This window comes from Malaclemys terrapin, chromosome 16, assembly GCF_027887155.1.
Source record: "Malaclemys terrapin pileata isolate rMalTer1 chromosome 16, rMalTer1.hap1, whole genome shotgun sequence".
NCBI lineage: Eukaryota > Metazoa > Chordata > Testudines > Emydidae > Malaclemys > Malaclemys terrapin.
Window position 1 is genome coordinate 25,220,672 of NC_071520.1, and position 23,977 is coordinate 25,244,648.

General features: G+C 39.4%; 1 protein-coding gene across 1 annotated transcript in view; it reads right to left on the bottom strand.

Moving 5' to 3' along the window:
- The window catches only part of DNAH10 (dynein axonemal heavy chain 10), a 108,947-nt gene that overhangs the window by 63,506 nt on the left and 21,464 nt on the right, over positions 1-23,977 (bottom strand). The window contains exons 13-32 of the mRNA XM_054006739.1: positions 20,714-20,890; positions 20,136-20,312; positions 19,090-19,259; positions 16,065-16,216; positions 15,277-15,441; positions 14,320-14,527; positions 12,171-12,327; positions 10,714-11,190; positions 10,268-10,426; positions 8,867-8,983; positions 8,684-8,786; positions 8,270-8,448; positions 7,412-7,623; positions 6,255-6,411; positions 5,226-5,459; positions 4,995-5,117; positions 4,220-4,453; positions 3,469-3,692; positions 432-701; positions 171-354 (exon numbers count right to left, since the gene is read on the bottom strand). Of these exons, the coding sequence (XP_053862714.1) occupies positions 171-354; positions 432-701; positions 3,469-3,692; positions 4,220-4,453; positions 4,995-5,117; positions 5,226-5,459; positions 6,255-6,411; positions 7,412-7,623; positions 8,270-8,448; positions 8,684-8,786; positions 8,867-8,983; positions 10,268-10,426; positions 10,714-11,190; positions 12,171-12,327; positions 14,320-14,527; positions 15,277-15,441; positions 16,065-16,216; positions 19,090-19,259; positions 20,136-20,312; positions 20,714-20,890 (3,879 nt within the window). The remainder of the gene's footprint in view (positions 1-170; positions 355-431; positions 702-3,468; positions 3,693-4,219; positions 4,454-4,994; positions 5,118-5,225; positions 5,460-6,254; positions 6,412-7,411; positions 7,624-8,269; positions 8,449-8,683; positions 8,787-8,866; positions 8,984-10,267; positions 10,427-10,713; positions 11,191-12,170; positions 12,328-14,319; positions 14,528-15,276; positions 15,442-16,064; positions 16,217-19,089; positions 19,260-20,135; positions 20,313-20,713; positions 20,891-23,977) is intronic.

Below are 23,977 nucleotides of genomic sequence, written 5' to 3' on the forward strand. Positions count from 1 at the left end.
ATAGTCTTTAAAAATTTCAAATCACATGGGATTTTAACTGAGTTTAAATATACTATTATATAATGTGATCACTTGCGGAAACAGAAAGGGGCAATAAAATAATTATGTTGTGAACCCCAAGAAATATATTTCAACAGACTATTATATGAAGAAAGCCCTTTAATATATACCTGTGTGAGCGTTAGATAGATACGATCTGTAAGGGGAGTGATGACTAGTCTTCCATTCAAGCCCATATATTCATAACCATAGGAAAAGGTGCCAGTGCATTGACGCACATTCAGGTCATCAGGCTCTCGATCCCAGTAAAAACGCAGCTGGCTTTCCCATTCAAACTCTCGAGCTTCCATGATGCTATAAAGGAGAAAGCAAAAGATTGTGAGTACAGAATACAATCTCTCTGGAATTATCTCAGCGGGTCAGTGGATTACCTGTCTCTTACAAACGAATCAACAATATCTCTGGCATGGACATCAATGATGAGAACAGTATTGTATTTTTTTCGGTCATTTTTATTTAATGGCTTTGTGATTCGGGTAACCAGGGCATCAATCTGCTCATGCATTCTCTTGGCATAAAGTTTCATTGCCTGTTTTTCTCCTTTCTTCACTTTGTGAAAGACGTCTTCCACCTCCCAGGTCCACCAGATCTGATTAGCAGCCAGCACCATCATGCCTTGATACATCAACATCCAGTCAACTCTATGGAAAATATGGATAATATATTTGAAAGAACAGTTCTACCCTGAATTTTTGGAACAACTGTGATATCAGTCTGTCTTACTAGAGACAAGAGAGCACTCTGTAAAGGTGTCAAATACTATTTTAAAAAAACTAGGAAATTCCCCCACAACAAAACTAACTTGTAATTAAAGGTTACTAAGTGCAATTCATAAAAAGACAAGAAATACCATTACACACATCATCAACACTAAAAACTAGGGCTGTCAATTAATCACAGTTAACTCACGTGATTAACTCAAAAAAATTAATCGTGATTAATCGCTGTTTTAATTGTATTGTTAAACAATAAAATACCAATTGAAATTTATTAAATATTTTTGGATGTTTTTCTACATTTTCAAATATATTGATTTCAATTACAACACAGAATAAAAAGTGTACGCTGCTCACTTTATATTATTATTTTTATTTCAAATATTTGCACTGTAAAAATGATAAATGAGAGAAACAGTATTTTTCAATTCACCTCATACAAGTACTGTAGTGTAATCTCTTTACTGTAAAAGTGCAACTTACAAATGTAGATTTTTTTCGTTACATAACTGCACTCAAAAACAAAACAATGCAAAACTTTAGAGTCTACAAGTCCACTAAGTCCTATTTCTCGTTCAGCCAATCACTAAGACAAACAAGTTTGTTTACATTTACAGGAGATAATGCTGCCAGCTTCTTCTTTACAATGTCACCTGAAAGTGAGAATAGGCATTCACATGGGACTTTTGTAGCCAGCATTGCAAGATATTTATGTGACAGATATGCTAAACATTCATATGCCCTTTCATGCTTCGGCCACCGTTCCAGAGGACATGCTTCCATGCTGATGATGCTTGTTAAAAAAATAATGCATTAATTAAATTTGTGACTGAACTTCTTGGGGGAGAATTGTATGTCTCCGGCTCTATTTTACCCGCATTCTGCCGTATATTTCATGTTATAGCAGTCTAGGATGATGATTCAGCACGTTGTTCATTTTAAGAACACTTTCGCTGCAGATCTGACAAAATGCAAAGAAGATATCAATGTGAGATTTCTAAAGATAGCTACAGCACTTGAACGAAGGTTTAAGAATCTGAAGTGCCTTCCAAAATCTGAGAGGGACGAGGTCTGGAGCATGCTCTCAGAAGTCTTAAAAGAGTAACACTCTGATGCAGAAACTACAGAACCCAAACCACCAAAGGAGAAAATCAACCTTCTGCTGGTGGCATCTGACTCAGATGATGAAAATGAACATGCGTGAGACCACACTGCTTTGGATTGTTATCAAGCAGAACCTGTCATCAGCATGGACGCAGGTCCTCTGGAATGGTGGTTGAAGCATGAAAGGACATATGAATCTTTAGCGCATCTGGCATATAAATATCTTGCAACATCGGCTACAACAGTGCTATGAGAACACCTGTTCTCACTTTCAGGTGACATTGTAAACAAGAAGCGGGCAGCATTATCTCCTGCAAATGTAAACAAACTTGTTTGTCTGAGCGACTGGCTGAACAATAGGACTGAGTGGATAAAGCTTTCATGATAAAGAGATTGCACTACAGTACTTATCGTAGGTGAACTGAAATATTAAGTGAGCACTGTACACTTTGTATTCTGTGTTATAATTGAAATCAAAATATTTGAAAACGTAGAAAACATCCAAAAATATTTAAACAAATGGTATTTATTGGTATTTATTGTTTAACAGTGTGCTTAATCACGATTAATTTTTTTAATTGTGCGGTTAATCTCAATTAATTTTTTTAATTGCTTGACAGTCCTATTAAAAACCACAAAAAACTAAGGAAATCACAGGCTCTGGTTATGTACAGTGCTGACAACAACCATAACATCCAGTTATGCACACAGATGTTTAAACAGAAAAATTTTCATGGCCCAGCACCCAAGCAACCTTAGCTCTCTCTTTACAGTAAGTCTAAATGAACCTTATCCATTCAGCACACAGTTTCCCTCTGAACTGTCCATAACAATTTAACACTGCATTCTTATCTGTACAAAGGTTGTATGACATGCAGCCTCAGACAAGCATCATATCAGAAGTACTTTAAAAATTCAAGAGTACATTAACATAATCCATCTTATCTATTGATTTATCTGTCTATGTTATTGAAGAATGTATTGATCTATGTATATCATAGTGCCTATCACTGAAGTGCATAAGCACATACAAATACTCATCCAATCTTTTTCTCCTGAGCAAAATAATTCCACTTAAAAGTGGACAATGTCAAAGGACACAAAGCTAGTGGGTGAACAGATCCTAATTCCTAAGCAAGTTCATAAAATCATTCTTTATACTGAAAAGCAACTGTTAGTGTCAGAACACTTGGCCTACAGAATAATCCCCAATACATAATCAAGGCTGTAAATTACATTTCCAGTTATTCATTTGGAACTTATAGAATTAGATTTTGTTCTTCAAATGGAAAAGTTTAAATGCATTTTTAAAGATAACATTTTTTAAAGATAAACAGAACTACAGGGGCAGAGTTAAAGTTGTTTAGATGCTGGGGATTGAGATTTTTTTCTGCTTAAGTGTCTGTGCATGTGAACTGCGTGGCAATCAATTTTTAATGGACCCTTAACATACAGAGTAAGAGAAGGGAACTATATTTAAATAAAAAAACAAGTTTCTACAACACTTTCTCTATGGTTTATATAGACTACAAACTATTAATGGTTAATTATGCTTCAATTGTTATCCTTATCACTTTGATTACTTCACCTGCTTCTATCTTCACAGTATCGAAAAATGGCCTCTTTAGTAATGAGTCTGTTTGTTCTTCTCATTTCAACCAGAACAGCTGTCATCCAGTTCTCGACTCGGCCTTCTGCAGCAATGGCCCGCCGGAACTCCATCACTTCTCCTTCGGCGGAAATCATGGCTGTTGCAATTTTTTCACCACTATCACCCTCCTGAAATCTCAGGGATGCTATGTTATCATACATCTGAAACATGCCAGCAGAGGAACACTTTGTACGATTTGTACTAGAGGTTCCTAAGCTCTAGGTACCTCACTTAACCCCCATTAGAGTTCATGATCAGGCTCTGAGCAATCAAATATAGCAGACAAATTATTTTTAAAGACTGACAGGCAGATTTTGCACAGACTTATATCCCATGAACCCAACTGCAGTGTGTAAATGAGCATAGAATTTGACCCAATTAAGATTTTTACAGAAAATACAAATTTACCAAGAGTTATAGAGATGGTTATTCCATAGTAGTTCACTATGGGGCATCCTGAATCTTCCTCTGAAGCCACTGGTACCAGCCATTGGCACTGACAGGATACTGTACTGTATGGATCACTAGTCTGGTCCAGTCTGGCAATTCTTGTGTTTCCTATGTTGCTATTACAGCACGTTTAGTTTGAAAGAAACACTAGCAGGCTCTTAATAATATGTATAATATAGAATCTTCCACCTAAAAATCATAGTGCGCATGGAGCATTCTCATAAGCAGGATGCTGTACCTTTATCATGTGTTCCTGAACGCAGAGCGGGTCACTACTACCAAGGATGCTGAGCAACTCATCATCAGATATAAAGAAAAATCGGGGGAAAGCATTCCGCTTTGAATCCAGATAATCGTTCAAGCTTTTCTGACATTTCTCTAGACCATCACTTATCTGCTGGAGGTCTGTGAGTCGATTTGGGGCTTCACAGCATTTTTTTATCACTGGGTCTTTTACAGTGTCACCCATTATCTACGGACATAGAAAAGAACGTTTAGAAACTACTAAGGAGTAACATCGAGGAGCAAATTGAGATAGATTTCTCTTATGGCAATACTGAAACAATATAGGATATTATCATTATATATAGTCATACGTTTTATTATTATTTACTATTTCTACAGTACTAAGGTATGCATGATGCCTTAGACAGATAAGTTGTGAAGCGCTTGCAGCTGCAGAACCTTTATTACTGACAATGATGCAAGAAATGGACAGGATCCAGCTTGACTATCAGATCACAGCTTAAATGCGTGGGACTGGCAATTAGGAAAGAAAATATTTTTACTTGTAAACTGATTTCTGTGCCAAGTAAGCTCACTGTCACATTGACATTTTTACAATCAGTTTGAATAGCTGGGAGTATCGCTAGAGAGAAGTACTTGCTTAGTCAAAAATGTTAGGGCACTGACATCTATAAATGGAGGACTGCAGTTAAATATGGACCTAAAAGCAAAACATATCACGTAATTCTCTCAATCACAAGCCATTACAAAACAGGTCAGTTACTTGCCCTTTTAAATATCCTGTCTATGTTGTCAAATTTTTTTGCTTCCTCTGGAAGCTGTGATCTTATATCCCCACCAATAAAGATGCTCTCCAGGTACATCCATTTCCTCTGAACCACCATCCAGACCTAGAAGAAGAGTCAAGTGTTACAATCAAAGAAACAAGTTCTAAGGAAAATCTTGATCATGAACAACAAAAGCTAGAGACAAAATTAATCGTTCAGTTTCTTCCCTACCTCAATAACTTCACCAATCAAGGACAGAGTTTTTTCCCAGTGGTGAACTGTTGATAGAAAAGGACCTACAAATCGACTGCCTGAGATACTCTGAAGATTGACGGCATTGTCATCAAGAATCTGAGTAATTTCATCGACCGGTCCCAAAATAAAGCCTCGCTCTTGAGTGCCTTTGAAATACCTTTGTACAGTGAACTTCATGTTCTCCCAAGTTTCCACTATCTCCTTAACACCCTGGATGTGAACATAAAAAGAAGGCTGTTTCTGTCCTGTAAAACTAGAGGACAGTCATTCTAACATCAAAATGAAAATCGCTCATTTAGGAAGTCTTTTACACAGATTTTTCTAGCTCTAAAGGGCAGGTCTACTCTGAACAGGGACAATGTATCCATCAGATCTGTTCTTAGTGTGCATTATGAGTTTTATCTGCTAATCTCAATGCGAGAAATAAGTTCTTTCTGCTATTTATCACTACAGAGCCAACACAGCTCAGAGAGAGATGGATTTGGCTCCATCTAGTGCATCATTAACAGAGCTATCTTCTCTGTTACCTCCAGTGCAGCTCCAGTGAAAATAATTCAGTTATACTAGTATCACTGAAGGACTTATCTGAGCTGCAGAACCTTTATTACTGGCAATGATGCAGAAAACGGAAACCATCCTGCTTGATTATCAGATCCCAGGTCAAATGTGCAGGGCTGGCGGTTAGGAAAGAAAATATTTTTAATTGTAAACTGATTTTTGTGTCAAGTAAGCTTTCTGGTAGACAATAAACGTGGAAAACTACCTTGACACTTTTACAATCACTTTTCAAAGTAGACTCACACTTTAAAACCCATCTAATCCAAACAAGGATCACACAAATGGCTAACATAATCTTTTTTGGCAACTAAAGGTTAAACTATTTACTGCTATTCTAAATACCATTTGATAACTAAAACTGAAAGATCAAAAACAATGAAGAAAATAAAAACCTCTGTTGTCATTACGTGTCTTCAAAACAAGCTAGGTATTATTTAAAAACTTTACCTTCTCAATGCTAAGCTCTTTAACAGCAGATCCCACTATCTCATTGATAACATCTGAGTATTTGTGCAGCTCCATAGCAAACATATTCTCCAAGGTGAAAGTTGATGTTGTCATTTCAAAACTAGTGCCAGTTCTCTCCATAAGATCTTTCCAATGCCTGGAAAAGTTTCAGTAAATCAACATGTTATAAACAAGACCAGGTATTATCAATAGGGATCAACTTAAAATGCAGGGAATAATGCTATCAAATGAAGACAAATTGGAGGGAACATTCATTTCTAGACACCATCTTCCCATCCCAGCCAAACACCAGGTTGGGGGTTGGCTCAGCAGCTCATTCTTTACTTCCCACAACTCGGTGGGGGTATGGCTTTGGCAGTTCCATGTGATGCAGATAAGAGAGATGAACTGGTAGCTTTGAGCTGTCAAGCTGTTCTAGCAGAGAAAGGGTGGTTTGAATGTCAGGGGAGCTGGTGATAGGAAGGAGGAGCATTGATTTGATCAGGTCTCAGCTACTTCTGCTTGAGATCAAATGTAAGGAGCAAAACATCAGTCAGCAGCCAGCTTTGAACTAAGCACAACCAGTGGTTATCAGATTCCAGCAGTGTTTCTAGCATTCCAGACTAGAACTACTAGCATTAGATGCTAGATCAGTAGCTATAATATCTACATGTTCATTTGAGTGCACAGAATAGGTAATTATGTGGAACTATCTCACATTTGTATGATCAAGTGCCTAGGTGCCAGTGCAAGTGAGATAACCACATGGCCACATTTTGCATGCATGAATTTAGTGGCTGGTCTGAGATACTGAGCCTATGTATCTATGATTTTGGTTTTGTTCATTTTGTGAAGCACTATGACACAGTAAATGTGAAAATTACTGTCAACAAATGTATAATAATGGTCCTGTGCTCGATACAGTTTAGAATTATATTTAGAATTATATTTCATGTTTAGAATGAGACTTCATATTTTACATAAAATACACACAATATTTACACATATTGCATCATCTTGTGCGATCTTAGTAATTGGATATCAACTATTATGGTCCATAACATGCAAAATGTTTGCATGATTTCAACATCTGAATAACAAACAAAAATAAATGTCCTTTCACATATAGAAAATTCCTTAAACAAACAGGATCAAACCTGTCTCTCAATGCTTCGTTTTTCAAATCAAGCAGCAAAGGAATGGAGTCCTTGAATGCCTTCATCTTTGCTTCCAGGTGATAAGCCACCGGCACGCTGCGCACTTGTTTGGGCAGCTTTCGGAGGCTTTTAAGAAATCCTTCAATTCCTTCTTGGAGAAACTGCACATTGAGATTTACCCAAAGGGTCTGCGACCATTCCTCTTTAGCAGCCTGGAAACAAGGTAGATGCAAACATTCATAACATTTCCTTTTAAGTTACTATGAAAGGAATGTGACAACATATTTATTATTTCTACTGCAATAGCATTCAGAGGCCCAGTCAGCATCAGGGCCCAAATGTGAAAGACGCTGTACAAACAGCATAAAAGGCAGTCCCCTGCCTCAACGAGCTTATAGTCTGATTTAAGATAAGACACAACCGGGGAAGCGGTAATAAGAACCTGCTTTACAGAGTCACAGTCTGGCTTTTAATGTTACCACATTTTAATTATTCCAAAATCCATTTAAAAAAAGAAAAACTCGTTCAAAGACCAACTAAGGTCACTTAGGGCCAGCCTGAAATCCGTCTACTCACGAGCACTGCACCTAACCACAGGAGCAATCCTACTGAAGTCAATGAGACTACTTGGGGGTAAGATGCTAACCAGCATGAATAAGAGTATCAAAATCTGGACCTAACTACAACATTACACTTCCTGGACCAGTGTGTATAACTAAAGCACTATTCAGATAATCTACATTCTGGTAGTCAGAAGGATAAAACAATCACAACTTATTTCAGTCAAATGGATCGGAACAGACTTGACTGCAATAAAAGGGAAGTTCTATATTATACATATTTTTATAGAACACTTACTCTTTGCAACTTATAAATTTCATAGATCTGCTTTAGACCCTTCATATCCTTCTGCACTTTTAATAAGTCAGGGTACATTGTGATTGGAAGGTCAAAAAGTTTCTCAGCATTAGCCAACTCCTGACGATTTTTCTCATGTTTTTCCAATTCCTTATCAAAAATATCTAAGAGCTCCAATCCTGTAAAGAGAAGGAAAGTCTGCTAGACAAATATTTTTCATGGGTTATGATGGATAAATAATGCATCATTTTTGTATACATATACACAAATTATATTTCTTCAAATGTCATACTAATTGTTCAGCTTGTATTTTAAGGGGGGAAAACATTTTGAAAGTACATAGGTTTCTGTTTTCAAGTGTATCAGGCTTCACACTACTTTAGATTGTAACTACAGAGACATAAGTCTTCTTACCTTTGTCAAGATTCTCCCCAACAGCACCAGGCCCCTCAGTAGTAAATCTGTGGAAAAAATCTGCTATCTGGCTACTGTAGTCTCCAATCTGCTCCCTTGTAATCTAAAGGGAATATTGTTTGAATTAGGGTTTTTTCCTTCCTTTTCTAAATGCATTTTAAACATATAAGGTAAAAATATTACCTCTGTGAATGTCTTTTTGATGCTTCCAAGGCTGTGATCAACTTCCGATGCATCAGATAAGAGGGTATCCCACATTTGCTTAATCTTGTCGACCAACTCTCTCTCTTCTTCAGTTGTCTAAAGAGAACACACATATGAATACAAAGTATGTGAGCCAAATCCTGAAACTCATACTCACATGAAGAATCCTGACCGAGGATGAAATTGACCCATGGTGCAAAGGCAGCACAAGACCTTCCACATCATGAAAGCCTTCCATCAGTACAGTGAGTACCCTTGAATAAGGCAGTACATGCACACCAAGGAAAGTTTCTTCTCACCAAAACGACACAGGCTAGGGTAGATGGCCATGGGGTGAGTATGCCAGGACAGGGGTCATGAGATGGACATTTTTGCAGATTTTGTTTCAACACCCACACAACTAGCACAGAGAGCTGCAGCTCCTATTCCAGCTCACAAAGCAGCAAAAGCAGATATGGGGGAGAAGTGCACAGCAGCCCAGCTCCCTGACCCTGAGTTAGAGTGGTTGATTTCACCTCCCAAACCTCACTGCACTCAGGGCCTGATCCAAAGCCTATTGAAGTCATGTTTTTCCAACTCTTTATCAAAAATGCCTGGTCTACACTAACCCCCCAATTCGAACTAAGGTACGCCAACTTCAGCTACGTGAATAATGTAGCTGAAGTCGACGTACCTTAGTTCGAACTTACCGTGGTCCAGACGCGGCAGGCAGGCTCCCCCGTCGACTCCGCGTACTCCTCGCGCTGAGCAGGATTACCGGAGTCGGCGGGGAGCACTTCTGGGTTCGATTTATCGCGTCCAGACAAGACGCGATAAATTGAACCCAGAAGTTTGATTCCCTGCCGCCGAACCAGCGCGTAAGTATAGACAAGCCCTAAGAGCTTCAATCCTGTAAAGAGAAGGAAAGTCTTCTAGACAAACACTTTTCATGGATTATGATGGATAAATTATGCACCATGTATGTATACATCTACACAAATTCCATTGATTTCAAAGAGCTCTGAATCAGGCCTCCATTCTGCATAAAGCCCAGTCACTGGACTCTATGTGAGTAGAGTGGATTTCCCCAGTGAATGGTACCACTGACTTCTGTGGGAATACCCTCACAAGTAGGAATTACTCACAGGAAAGTACGGGTTACATGATCAGGCCTTCAGTTATGAAATATACAAAAACATTATTTAAATAACCTGAAACTGAGCTAAACAAATGAATAGCAATCTAGTAAATTTCAATCTGGGAGTAACAATGTGAAAATATTACTTTTTGATTCTGTTAATTCAAAATAGTTTAATTAAACTTCATTTGTTTACACAAAAGGTGTTTGTATCTGAAGCACAAGTATAAAATATATATGGGATTAGACATAAATTCACTTACAGGAATGTTATATACTGCAAGGGTCCGGTATCTCTCCTGAATGTCTAAATATTTCAATTCCACCTGTAGAGTCATATCTTTGATCTCTGCAATTGTGCCAAGAACAAATTTGAGATCTTCCAAAGAATCAGGAGTTTTCCTAAGGTTTTGTGATAATCTCTATAAAAGAAAATTACTTTTCAGAAACAGCATTAAGAGAATAATTAGGCAAAAACATAGACAATTAAGTACAATTATATTAAGTCAGCTCATGTAAAACAATTAAATAATCTGCATGTATTTTTTTAGTTAGCAGTTAGTTAATTGATGATAAAGATGAACCCAACAATGTCTGATTGAGATTTCTTTTCCCCTCATAAAATAGGAGGCTTAGGTCATGCAACTGTGCAGCACCACTCAGAGCTGGTTAGAAAGACCGATTATCACTGAGCAGAGAAAATATCTACCTCAATTTCTTCCTGAAGACTGAAGAGTTCTTCTTTTGCAGATTCATTGAGAAGTTTTCCAAGTGAAGTCACCCAACCTTTTGCATTTTCCTGTACTGTGTAGGCTAAAGGGCCCAGGGTAAGCCTAATGCACTGTTCATCTTTAATCAAGGGCTGTTGAGTCACTTCTTGAGCTATCTTAATATAGAACTGCAACTTTTCATCAAAGGTGACACAAGCTGGTTTCTTTGCAGCAAACTTCTCCATAACAATGGCTTTATCTAATTTCCACAGAGGGCGATATCTCTTCCATCGATTCAAGTACTTGGTGAGAGAATTCAGGAGCTTGTGTATGTTTTGAGTGATGAGAACAGCCTGTTCGATTATTAGTGGGTTCTGAGAGATGTCATTAAAAAAACTTAAGGTGATGAGTTCGTCTTCTTCAGCATGCTGAGGGGGGCAGTCGATACAGGTGCCGTGCATCCATCGTACAAAATGCTAGAGTTTTAGTATTAAAATAATAGTGTATTAATGGGGGTGGGTGAAATTAGTGATAGTTGTTAGCCCTTAAGTAGGAGATTGCTCTACTAAAATACTCAAGGCTTAATTCTGATCTGAAATATTCAGGCATGTTGGACTTTTAAAGTTAGCTGTTGGGTATTTGACAAAAGAGGACACCTATCTATCTGAGATCAGAACTGAGCGCAGAGTACCCTGTAGTGCCAAATGCATTCTTCAGGCATTGTTATTTGGTCTGTTTTTCAAGTCTGTCTCCTGAGGATGTCATAAGCTAGGCCAGAGGGGCAGGTACAGGTCAGTCAGGCTCAGCAAGAAAGTAGAGCATGAGCCGTGAGTTTTGGAGTGGGAAGGTGGAAGGCAGGACTGACCTGTATTTATATTTTTAGGGGGTGTGTTGTCTGTTCATCAGTGCAGGGTAGGATTGCTCCTAGAACATTGTTTCTTTTCTGAAAAGAAGCAGTGAGCATCCTACGATTGTGAACAGACCCTTGGCCAGATACCATATCCCATTGAGCTAGTATAGGAGTTATGCACCTTCCTGAGTGCTAGGTAAATAGCCTGCCCTTCTGCTTGTGAGGAGGTTGGTGGTTATAGGAAAGGATACCTACACCTCTTTTCCTCTTAGCACACATATGCCTAGGGTCCAGTCTTAATTGTATTTGGATGCTATTTCCCTGCTGGTGTTTATATATGTATAGGACCAAATCCTAAAGTTCTTACCCAAGCAAAACTCCTGATGAAGTCAATGGGAATTTTGCCTGAATAAAAACTGTATGAAGATCTGAGTTTGGTCCTTTGTCATTAGCACAGTTTGTAAAATAAAACAATATACTGAATATTTTTATTCCAACCAATATAATCAAAATCTTCCCCTTGACATATGTTCCAACACAAACATAAAGCAAGAATAACTCATTGCGTCAACAAGCAAGCCCTGAATAATCTTTATCAATAATCACCTTAGTGACTTCAACACAGTCTCTGATACAATGAACACTCATTTTGTCAATTTCACTGGCATTAGGATGCAGGATTATCTCAGGAGCAGATAAAATAGTTTCTGTTTGGAACAGTGGGACATCCCGAAGAACGGCTGCATTAAAAGCCTGCAAATTCCTGCAAAAAAAAAAAAGTCAGACAATCTTAATCTGCATTTTATGGCATCATAGATAGGCACAGATATGTGACAATAAATAGCAGGAATTGCAGGCATGAGGTCAAACTCTCCCCTCAGATGTGCAAGTCGCTCCCAATTAAGCCATTCAACACTGACATCAATGGGAGGCCCACATGTGCATCTGAGGACAGAACTTATCTCATGTGCCATGTAGAGACTGGTTTGATTGGTAAACTCTTATGGGGCTGCAAGAAAACAGGCAAGAAATTGAACTCTGGTAAACTGATTTCACAAACATTCCCAGAATACAGCAGGGGAACTGCCCTTTGGCTCAACCTAACTGGCACAATGGGGCTGTAGCAAAAAGCATAATCCACTCTCGGAGCACCCCGGTGCAGTGTGCCTCTAAAACCAGGCAGTTAGTCAGCTCCACAGCTGCTCTCCACCACAGGGGGCACACTCTGGAGCAGGCTGAGTGTGTGGAATAAGGAATAGGGTGGATCAAGGATTGGAGGAGGTATAGCCAGCGTGCTTTTACACGCAGTGATTCTGAACCCCTAAAATGGCCCAAGGGGCAACTGTAAAAGGCATTCAAGTTGTTTGCCTGTATTGTTAGAGAAGCAAAGAGTAAGTGCTAAATATGTCTCTGTTTACATGCATCCTATTAGAAATTTAACAATGCGACCTAATCAGCTTGTAGATGCTAAATCCAGTTCCTGTCTTATAATGCTTCATTACTGTATTCTATTGACACAGAGATCAAAGGGGGATATTATCATTTAGATGGGACTTGTGGTGTAATAATATTATTGTCCTCATCCTCCTGGAAACTTGTAATTCCACATAGTAAACTACCTGTGAAATATCTTGATAGTTTGAATGGCTACAAAGAGTCTGGTGGCACCTTAAAGACTAACAGATTTATTTGGGCATAAGCTTTCGTGAGTAAAAACCTCACTTCTTCATCCGAAGAAGTGAGGTTTTTACTCACGAAAGCTTATGCCCAAATAAATCTGTTAGTCTTTAAGGTGCCACCAGACTCTTTGTTGTTTTTGTAGATACAGACTAACACGGCTACCCCCTGATATTTCAATGGCTATTGCTAAAAGTATTGTCTGAGAAAGGACCCATTGAATAGAGATCACAGACTATCAGCTCGCTTTCATCAAAGCCTACATGGTAGAGTTGCCTGTCAGCGCCCAACCTGCTTCAACTATAAAGGAAGCCTCCCAGCCCGATCTCTTTCATCTCTAATCTGCTTAAATTTTGAACAAGGAAAGTGTAAACTGTAGGATGGAGTTCTTCCAAAGAATTATTTGGAATACCCTGGAAAACGCATGGAAAGACTAAGAGACTTTACATCCAGAGAGACTTTGACAAATCAGCAACTTCACCATCTCTGCTTTGAAACTGACCTAAAGTCTTTACACACATTTGTATGTATATTGCTCTCTTAACCATTATAACGCTCTTCTTTCTTTTTCCTTTTATTAATAAATCTCTGATTTAGTTATTAAGGATTGTCTGTCAGCACGATATTTTGGTAAGATCTGAGATTAATATTGACCTGGGGATAAGTGCCTGGTCCTTCAGGATTGGTGAACCTCACATATGGTGAATCAGGTTTTCAGTAACATCACTCTATATTAGACTTGGTTGTCTAGATAGGAGCCAAGGGCTGGAAAGCCTAAAAGGGAGTGTGTTTAGCTTCTTGTTAATCAGTGTGGTACTACAGAAGCTCTTTTGTTACTGGCTTGGTGAATCTAATTCTAGAATAAACCACCAGCTTTGGGGATTGTCTGCCCTATTTCTTGCAGTCTCCCCTAACTGTAGCATCCTCGGTGTGGCCCATCCAGGCACCTAATCACAGGGGGCCTGGATTACATTTTAGCACCTATGAATTTAAAAAACAACTGATTTGAAAAAAATAAACAGATGCAAGACAGTAAATCTATTAAACAGATGCAAGGCAGTAAATCCATTAGACTTACTTCAGAACTAACTGTGTCAATGTATGATAGATTTTATTTTCCCAAAATGCATAATAGGGTGCTAGTTTTGAAGCTTTGCCAGTGTTTGTGTTGGCAACCAGCCCTTCCATTTTTGTTAGCAAGGGTCCAATGGCAACATACTTTCTAACAATGTGTTCCACGTCTTTAGGTCTTTCACGCTTAATATACTCAAAGAATTCCTTCACTCCTGTAAAAGTTTATGAGAGAAAATTATTATTTATCACTATTTAGTTGTAATAGTAACAGTAGATTAACAAAATAATTAGTTGGGATTTATCTTTGAACGGTAAATTCATCTTGCAAGTTAGTTTAGAATTTAATCTTCATTATTATATTAATACCTCAGACCTTTTGTTGAGTACAGATTCAAGAATCCCAAACTTGACTAAGACAGAGATTTTTACATATGGCGGTAACATTTTTAATGATCAGAGACATTCTGAAATAGCTAAACTCCACTAGTGCATGCTAATGACTGGAAGACCTGCTGTGATGACTGAATTTCACAAATGAGTAAGACGCGACTCCAGCCCCATCCTCTATAACTGCAGTCTTCCTGACAGAACTTGTGCAGTACAGTTGCACAAGAGGGCAGGAGACACTGTATATAAGGGACTGCAGCACCAAGGAAGCCCCCACACAGCAGCACATGGTCGAGGTAGGGGAAAGGCCAGGACATGGATGACCAGAAGAAAGGCAGATACACGTTAAAAGATCCACTGCTATGTAGATCTTCATGTCTCACCACCACCAGCGGGGATATTGAAGCTTTGCTTGTACTCCCTTCACTGTACTATGACACTGTACTGTAATTAGCCTAGGGAAGTACTTAATATCGTGTTCTCTTGGCAACAATAAAAGAGATGTAGCAAGGACACCACTTCAATAAGACATTTCACAAAGCTGAGAAATGATCATACAAAATATAAGACCTACCAGGAAGTTCATCCTCATTTTTCAAAGGTGGGGATTTAAATAGATTTGTTGACTCTATTAATAAAAGCTTGTTGTTTATATCTCCGGTATTCTTATGAATCTGATGTACAAGCGATTCAAACTTCCCAATGGCTTGGGTGCACCGAACAATATAGTCACCAATACCTTGAAAATAACATGTGTCCATTTTATTCTCCTTCTTCAACATATCTTACACCCCCATTTTATTAATTAGCCAATCTAAGCTTCTAAAAAAGCAATGTAGGCAGTGCAATGCCCATTCCTTCTAAGACCAAAAGGTCACTGTATTAGCATGTCATGTATAGGGGATGCAATTCCATATTCATTGGGGAAGACTAGTATGTACTTCTTTAACAGGCACTGGGTCAGGCCAACGGACTGCACCATATTTTCCACAGGGTAACAGTCTGTCTTCCCAAACCTGGACTGTGCACCAAAGCTTCCACAGTTCAATTTATGATATCCTTGATCTTGAGCTGTAGTCACTTCTGCTCAGCATTTTAGATATAAGAAACTACTATAAGTTGACAAGAGAAAGAAAAATGTATAGCCTGGGAGATGTTTTACTGAAAATTAATATCTAAAGGACATTTTTAAAATATCATCTATATTACCTAAAAAGCAACAGAGAGTCCTGTGGCACCTTTAAGACTAACCTTTAAAGACTTTTAGTCTTTTCTGTTAGTGTTAAAGATGCCACAGGACTCTCAGTTGTGTTTTACAGATCCAGACTAACACGGCTACCCCTCTGATACTTGATATATTACCTAAGGAGTTCCAGTTGAGTCTCTTGTACCCTGATCTAAATACTTTCCAAAGCTCTTGAATGTGATCATCAAGAAGCTGGATTTCTGCTTCATTTAGTGTTCCCATTAATTTGTGATAGTGATCCAACATCTGTTTCATTCCATCTGTGTATCTAAAGAGAGTCACAAGCATAATGCAAAACATTACAATAAGGGTATTGCCTAGAACATCTGAAAACCTAATTTTGAACCCAGACATGGAGTGCTACACTGGTAGTTTTCCCAAGATTAACAATTTAGTCACCTAACCAGAGACTACTGGCACATCTCCTCTCTGTCATCCTGCTTACACATCAATGCTATTGAAGCCTTGTGGATGGGGGAAGCGGTAGATATGGTATATCTTGACTTTAGTAAGACTTTTGATACTGTCTTGCATGACCTTCTCATAAACAAACTAGGGAAATACAACCTAGATGGAGCTACTATAAGGTGGGTGCATAACTGGTTGGAAAATCCTCCCCAGAGAGTAGTTATCAGTGGTACACAGTCATGCTGGAAGGGCATAACAAGTGGGGTCCCACAGGGATCAGTTCTGGGTCTGGTTCTGTTCAATATCTTCAACAATTTAGATAATGGTATAGAGCAGTGGTTCCCAAACTTTAACAACCTGTGAACCCCTTTCACTAAAATGTTAAGTCTCGTGAACCCCCTCATAAAAATGAATATTTCCAGGGATTTTCTCCTTCACCTGAGTATAAATAATAAAAGCAGTGATCTTGGAAATATAATTTGTTTTTAATGACGTGCTTATTACATTTATTATTATTATTATTTATCATTACAGTATTTGTATTACATTATGAAAATGGCAACACTTTTCCAAGATCTCACTTTTGTAGCTTGTATCACTTTGAATAAGCCTGTTATAAGACAAGGCTCCTATGTTTCATCAAGAAGTATCAGATGTGAAACAGCATGAAGGTATTTAAGAAGCCAACTCAGAGTTCCTCCTACACAAGCATTCAGATCTTGAGCAGTCCAAGCAAACACTTCATGTTATAACAAAGCTTAAACTTATAATATATGGAGATATACCTATCTCATAGAGCTGGAAGGGACCTTGAGTCCCCTGCCTTCATTAGCAGGGCCAAGTACTATCCCTGACAGTTTTTTTTTTTTTTTTTTTTTTTTGCCCTGATACCTAAATGGCCCCCTCAAGGATTGAAGTCACAACCCCAGATTTAGCAGGCCAATGCTCAAACTGCCGAGCTGTCCCTCCCTCCTTGCTCATTATAATAATTTTAAAAACAATACTAGCTGCCTATTTAATTTTAAAAACAGCAAAAAATATCCATCTCCCTTTCCATTTCTTATAAGGAGTCTTGAAGTTTAAATCTCCTCAGTGTGATAGATATGCTTGCTTTGATCTGGTTAGCTCTTGGAAGTCCAGGGGCTCTGGTCTGCTGGCCCAGTGCTGCCTGGGGTCCCTAAGGTCAGCTCTGTCCGCCATTAGGGAATTTTTTCCCGAAAACCCCCTGTAACATTTCGCGAACCCCCAGGGATTCACAAACCCCAGTTTGGGAACCACTGGCATAGAGAATACACTTATAAAGTTTGCGGATGATACAAAGCTGGGAGGGGTTGCAAGTGCTTTGGAGGACAGGATTAAAATTCAAAATGATCTGGACGAACTGGAGAAATGGTCTGAAGTAAACCGGATGAAATTCAATGAGTACAAATGCGAAGTACTCCATTTAGGAAGGAATAATCAGTTGCACACATACAAAATGGGAAATGACTGCCTAGGAGAGGAGTACTGCGGAAAGGGATCTGGGGGTCATAGTGGATCATAAGCTAAATATCAGTCAACAGTGTAACGCTGTTGCAAAAAAAGCAAATATCATTCTGGGATGTATTAGCAGGAGTATTGTAAGCAATACAAGAGAAGTAATTCTTCCGCTCTACTCCACGCTGATTGGGCCTCAACTGGAGTATTGTGTCCAGTTCTGGGCACCACATTTCAGGAAAGATGTGGACAAATTGGAGAAAGTCCAGAGAAGAGCAACAAAAATTATTAAAGGTCTAGAAAACAGGACCTATGAAGGAAGACTGAAAAAACTGGGTTTGTTTAGTCTGGAGAAGAGAAGACTGAGAGGGGACATAACAGTTTTCAAGTACATAAAAGGTTGTTACAAGGAGGAGGGAGAAAAATTGTTCTTCTTAACCTCTGAGGATAGGACAAGAAGCAATAGGCTTAAATTGCAGAAAGGGCGGTTTAGATTGGACATTAGGAAAAACTTCCTGTCAGAGTGGTTAAGCAATTGCCTAGGGAGGTTGTGGAATCGCCATCATTGGGGATTTTTAAGAGCAGGTTGGACAAACATCTGTCAGGGATGGTCTAGATAATACTTAGTCCTTCCTTGAGTGCAGGGGCTGGACTAGATGACCTCTCGAGGTCCCTTCCAGTTCTGTGATTCTATGAAGTCAATGGAAAGACTCCACTGATTTCAACAGGTGTTGGGTTGGTCCCTATAGTGCCAATCCAGAAAAAGTATTTAAAACATGCTCAACTTTAAGCACATGAGTGAAATCAATGGGTGTCAGGGGCTTTTGAGAATCCGATTAGGCACCTATCTGCATCATTAGTGCCTTAATACCTTTGAAAATCTACCCTAGGTGACTTGCCCAAGGTCACACAGGAAGTCAGTGGCAGAGTCAGGCATTAAATTGAGGTCTCCTAGGGACTGAGGAATGTTACAATGCATAGCAGTATAGTATATGATTTGCTTTACTTCATGTTTTTCTTGGGGGGTTACCATGTTTTTTGTTTGCTTGATTTCATCATACATAATTCAGAAAGCAGACAGCACCAAAGGAAAGATTATTTGTGCAAACTTCCAAGAAAACATAACAATGACCACGGGGTCTCATGTTTTTAAAATTTGATGACAAAGGGCCCATTTCTGTTCTGGGTGAAGTCACTAGGAGTATTGCCATTAAGTACAGTCAGAACATAGAGCATGTTCAAATTTTATATCCTTACCTAAGAAATTTGTCCTCCTGTAGTGCCACGTTCCTTGCTATTTCAGGTACTGGAAACCCCAGCTGCTCCATGTATTTTGTTTCATTGATAACCTCTTGGAGTTTGGGAGAAAAATTGACTATGAAACGACTCCACTTCTCCCTGGTGTCAACCTCTTCAGAATGCGGGCTCTACAGCACAGAAGAGAAACAGCAGCAAGAAGGAGGGAGAGGTCAGTTAAAAATCAAAGAAACAATTATCTTCAAGGGGCATTTTCAAGGCAAACAGACTGATTCACTTGTGTCATATAGCAGGCTTGACATCCAGGGCTAGCTATGGAAATGCATTTCAGACTGGCTGCCACATTCAGCACTTTCTTTTCATGAATTAAACGCAACTATCTCTTCATTTAAAATTGACCATAAGAGATAGAACAAATACTTCTCCTCCATATGCTGTGCCAACAATCCATAATGGAAAACCCAGTGTATTAGTCCCAAGAAGTTTACAATCTAAATAGACAAGGCAGACACGGGGGTAGGGGAAGACATATAATACACAAGCAGAGTGAACAATGTGATGGCAGCAAACTCATGTTAATTCCATGATTTTTTTGGATTGCACCCAGAAGTACCTGGGAATCAAGTTGTCCTTTTAAGTGGAGTATCCTGTAGTGAGCACATCACACTGGAGCTGTATAGTATAGTAACAAATCTCTATATAGTAAAGATGAAGCTGTTGGAAAATACTTACTAGTTTTTACAGCACCTGAGGAAAATAGAAATATTAAGACAAAGCACTGGCATGTCCTACCTGGAATTGCCAGGAATGATAGCACAACACACATTATCATTTATGCTTCTGCCAGGTCATTCAACAGTTGTGACAAATATGACAGCCCATTTCGGATCCCCAAATAATTCTGAGTTCAGAAGTATCGACATTTCCCCAAACAACTCAGTTCTTCTCTTTAAGGAACCACTCTGAGAAAATCTCACCTGATCAGTAACTTGGCTACAAATCAATGAATTAGCAGAAGATTGACACCTGACCCTTCCTCCCCTCACCTGATCGGAGGGCTCCGAATTAGCTTGGACTATGGTCCCAGAAGGATGGACTTTAGCAAGCAGGGTTTTTTTCAATAGTACTGGGAGCATCTGTTCAGTCCAGTCCCTCCAATGATCATATTTCAGATCTTCATATTCTTTCATTCTCTTAGCCACTTCCAGATACTTATGTTTTACCTGTAAGAAAGAATTAAGCTCTGTTCATCTTACTCTATAATATAAATAGAGACGACATTTTCTTGTCTGAACAGAACTACTTAATATAGTTTTTAATATTTGTTTTTATTAAATAAGGGAGCGAGAATAGTCTAGTGGTTAGTGCAGGGGGCTGAGACTGTAGACTCCTAAGTTCCACTGCCAACTCTGCTACTGCCTCTTTGAGACACACTCAGAGATGTCACAATCAATGTGTGCCTCAGTTTCCCCATTTGTAATATGTTTTGTATCACAATACTTATGTACACAAACATGCCATGAATTTTAATTGTGTGTAAAGCACTTGTATATATTTGGATGAACAGTGCTACTGAAGTGCAAAGTACTACTTTCTTTATTAAATACCAATGAAACCAACATACCTCCTTCCCACGCTCACTGGCCAGCAACTCCTCTACTTCTTGAAACCGAATAATAGTGTGTTTGATACGATGGAAAAGGGATCGTGACCAATATATTGCCCCAGCCATTGGAGGATGATTCTTGTACAGAGGTGGATTACTGAGGTTTTGGATGAAGATGTTATTAACTATGTCAACCTATACAAGAATTTACACAGTACAGAGTTAGCAAAAACATCACCTTTCATCTCCACTATCTCTAGCACATGCCATACACATTAGAAGGATCAACAGCTAATTCCAGCAGCAGAACACTAACAGTTTGTTAATAATGTCCATGGCATCTTTATTTTGGATTAAATTGATTAGAATTATTTGCCCTTCTACATTTTCACCAATAGGTGCTCATTTCACTGTTGATATTCCCAGCCAGATGGCACTTCATTTTCATAATGTCCTTTTGATGGTCTTGCATTTTTTTCTTAAAAGGATATAACTTGGTATTATTATATTATTTATTATATATTATACACACATGCATGCCCATACATACATGTGATCATATTTTGGTTTCTATCATATAAGCAATCTCAAATGGTCATCCTAATATTATTCATACAAAGAGAAAAACAAGCTTTTAATACCAAGGGATCAATCCTGACTTCACCTGGAAGGTGGAAAAAGGTGTGTGACAGGATCTATCAGGCCTTCTCTGCCCCCTGCTGGAGGCATCAGTGCCCTGACACCTCTCTTCTCAAGGAAAACCCACTTAAGCCAGGCTACCAATAAGACTTAGCCCTCCAGAGGACTAGAAGGGCCCTAAGGAGACCCTGACCAATTAGGATCCAGCAAACCAGTTAAGAAGGCTTGCAGGCTTCTATTGAGAGAGAGTGCTAGGTGAGACAGGTATAGAGGAGGAGCTCCTCAGTGCTAGGTCAGAACCTAACGGGCCAGGTCAGGGCCTTGCCTTCAAGCACTGAATTTACCGCTTGCCTTTGAGGTTTGTTTATTTAAGGGAACAGATAAACAAAGGTAATAAATTCAGAATATGGCTAACTGTTTAGAGACCGACACTAGGCTTTCAGCATGGGCCACTCTGCTCCAGGCAGGTGGCCATGACTTGTGGACTAAGGCAGGGAGCACTGGCAGTACCACACTTGGCCCTACAGGGAGTGCTATGAAGCAGTCCCCACCTGTGATGAGGTAGAATTACATGTGCAGCAGTGTTGTGTGCAAATAATGCATGAGGAGAGCCATGATCTTACCCTGGCAGCTATAGCTGCCTAATAAAATATGATGCCTTGCATAATGACAGGTTTCAGAGCAGCAGCCGTGTTAGTCTGTATCCGCAAAAAGAACAGGAGTACTTGTGGTACCTTAGAGACTAATAAATTTATTTGAGCATAAGCTTTCGTGGGCTACAGCCCACTTCTTCGGATGCATAGAATGGAACATATACTGAGGAGATATATATACACATACAGAGAGCATGAAAAGGTGGGAGTTATCTTACCAACTCTGAGAGGCCAATTAAGTAAGAGAAAAAAAACTTTTGAAGTGATAATCAAGCTAGCCCAGTACAGACAGTTTGATAAGAAGTGTGAGAATACTTACATGGGGAGATAGATTCAATGTTTGTAATGGCTCAGCCATTCCCAGTCTCTATTCAAGCCTAAGTTGATTGTATCTAGTTTGCATACCCACCCAACAATATTGTTAATCTTTCCAGCTATACTCTTAGCCCAGCAGAAGAGTCTGTCCTATCTCGGGGCCTCTCCTTTTGTCCCTCCAGACCCATAAACATGATACAGTTCTGCGGTGACCTAGAATCCTATTTTCGACGTCTCCGACTCAAAGAATATTGCCAACATACCTCTGAACAGCATACTAACCCACAGAATCCTCCCTACCAGCACTACAAAAAAAAGTATTCTGCGTGGACTCCTCCAGATGGTCGAAACAACAGACTAGACTTCTAGAGTGCTTCCGTCAACGTGCAAAGGCTGAAATTGTGGAAAAGCAACATCACTTGCCCCATAACCTCAGCTATGCTGAACACAACGCCATCTACAGCCTCAGGAACAACTCTGACATCATAATCAAAAAGGCTGACAAAGGAGGTGCTGTCATCAACATGAATAAATTGGAATATGACCAAGAGGCTGCTAGACAGCTCTCTAACACCACATTCTACAGGCCATTATCCTCTGATCCCACTGAGGATTACCTAAAGAAACTACACCATCTGCTAAAAAAACTCCCTGACAAAGCACAGGAACAAATCTGTACAGACACATGCCTAGAACCCCAACCAGGGGAATTCTATTTGCTACCCAAGATCCATAAACCTTGAAATCCTGGACGCCCCATCATCTCAGGTATTGGCACCCTAACATCAGGATTGTCTGGCTATGTGGACTCTCTCCTCAGGCCCTATGCTACTAGCACTCCCAGCTATCTTCGAGACACCACTGACTTCCTGAGTAAACTACAATCCATCCATGATCTTCCAGAAAACACCATCCTGGCCACTATGGATGTAGAAGCCCTCCACACCAATACTCCACACAAAGATGGACTACAAGATATCAGGAACAGTATCCCCGATAATGTCACAGCTAACCTGGTGGCTGAACTTTGTGACTTTGTCCTCACCCACAACTATTTCACATTTGGGGCCAATATATACCTTCAAGTCAGTGGCACTGCTGTGGGTGCATGGCCCCACAGTATGCCAACATTTTTATGGCTGACTTAGAACAACGCTTCCTTAGCTCTCGTCCCCTAACGCCCCTACTCTACTTGCGCTACATTGATGACATCATCATCTGGACCCATGGAAAAGAAGCCCTTGAGGAATTCCACCATGATTTCCATAATTTCCATCCCACCATCAACCTCAGCCTAGATCAATCCACACAAGCGGTCCATTTTCCTGGACACTACTGTGCTAATAAGCGATGGTCACATAAATACCACCCCATACCGGAAACCCACTGACCGCTATACTTACCTACATGCCTCCAGCTTCCATCCAGGACACACCACACGATCCATTGTCTACAGCCAAGCTCTAAGATACAACCGCATTTGCTCCAATCCCTCAGACAGAGAAAAGCACCTACAAGATCTCTATCAAGCATTCTTAAAACTACAATACCCACCTGCGGAAGTGAAAAAACAGATTGACAGAGCCAGACGAGTACCCAGAAGTCACCTCCTACAAGACAGACCCAACAAAGAAAATAACAGAACATCACTAGCTGTCACCTTCAGCCCCCAATT